At 60.8% G+C, this 1,020-nt stretch overlaps 1 protein-coding gene across 1 annotated transcript in view; it reads right to left on the reverse strand.

Moving 5' to 3' along the window:
* Window positions 1–918, reverse strand: part of ESPNL (espin like) — a gene marked incomplete at its 5' end in the record, with an annotated part of 4,739 nt that extends 3,821 nt beyond the window's left edge. Inside the window, one exon of the mRNA XM_027897675.1 lies at window positions 557–918. Coding sequence (XP_027753476.1) covers window positions 557–918 — 362 coding nt within the window. The remainder of the gene's footprint in view (window positions 1–556) is intronic.
* Between the last annotated feature and the right edge of the window lie 102 nt (window positions 919–1,020).

The raw sequence follows: 1,020 nt of genomic DNA on the forward strand, positions 1-1,020 counted from the left end.
TAGGAGGGGGGGATTTGCTGAAAATCTTTTGACAAGTGGCTGTGCCAGGGCTGCCTCCCCAGGCTTAAGAGCTTCCCCGAGGATCACAGCCCACCACAGTGCAGGGGTGTGCAGGACCATGAGAGGAGAGGGGAAGGTCTGCCCCAAATCTTCATCTCACGCTCTTTCCTGACCATGGTCCTCAAGAGAGCAGACAGTGGTTCCTTCGGGATCTGATAAAAGAGTTCCAGGAGATTCTCCTTTTTCCTTTTCCCTTTCCCTTTCTTTTTCCCTTTCCTTTTCTTGTTCCTTTTCCGTTTCATTTTTCCTTTCCATCCCTATACGGATGAGCAAAGTGGCACAGAAGCTACCAAGGATGGGCCTCCTCCTCCAGTTCCAACATATACATTCATCCCTCTATAGCAGTTCTTCAGCCATATCGCATTCTCTTTCCAAGTTCCCAGAGCTGCAACTCCGGATACCACTCCCCTAGCCCTGCAGCAATGAGCAAAGGAGCAGAAGAAACCAGCTGAGGCTCGTGTAGGAATAATGTGGGGGTTTATTTCAGAGGTCCCACGGAGGCTCCGGTTCAAAGGGGATGAAGGGCAGGCGCCGCACGTAGTCCCCCGAGGCCAGCTCTTCCTCCCGCACCCTGTGCGGCCGCTCTTCCAGCTCCCTCCGCACACGGCGCAGGGGCACGGGGGGACTCTGCTCCCTATCCCCGTCGGAGAATCTCCGGTGACGGCGACCTCCAGGACCCCGCTGCTGCTCCTCCTGCCGCCGCTGCTCCTCCTGCCGATAGCGCAGAACGAAGGGATGCAGGTGGCGATGGCGGCGACGTGGGGCCACCCCGGCACGGCCGTCCTGCCCCTGCAGCAGGCGGATGGCCCCGATGGGCTCCCGGCAGAGCGGGCAGGGGGCAGCGGCCGCGGCCTGGCCCTGGATGCAGGCATGGCAGAAGACATGCCCGCAGGGCTCCACGGCAGCGGGGCTTTCGAGGGCCCCCAGGCAGAGCAGGCAGCTCCCGGCGGCTCCTGGCGC

The sequence above is a fragment of the Empidonax traillii genome, unplaced genomic scaffold (assembly GCF_003031625.1).
Source record: "Empidonax traillii isolate 1590-97213 ecotype Southwest subspecies unplaced genomic scaffold, ASM303162v1 scaffold554:size495636, whole genome shotgun sequence".
NCBI classification, from domain to species: Eukaryota; Metazoa; Chordata; class Aves; order Passeriformes; family Tyrannidae; genus Empidonax; species Empidonax traillii.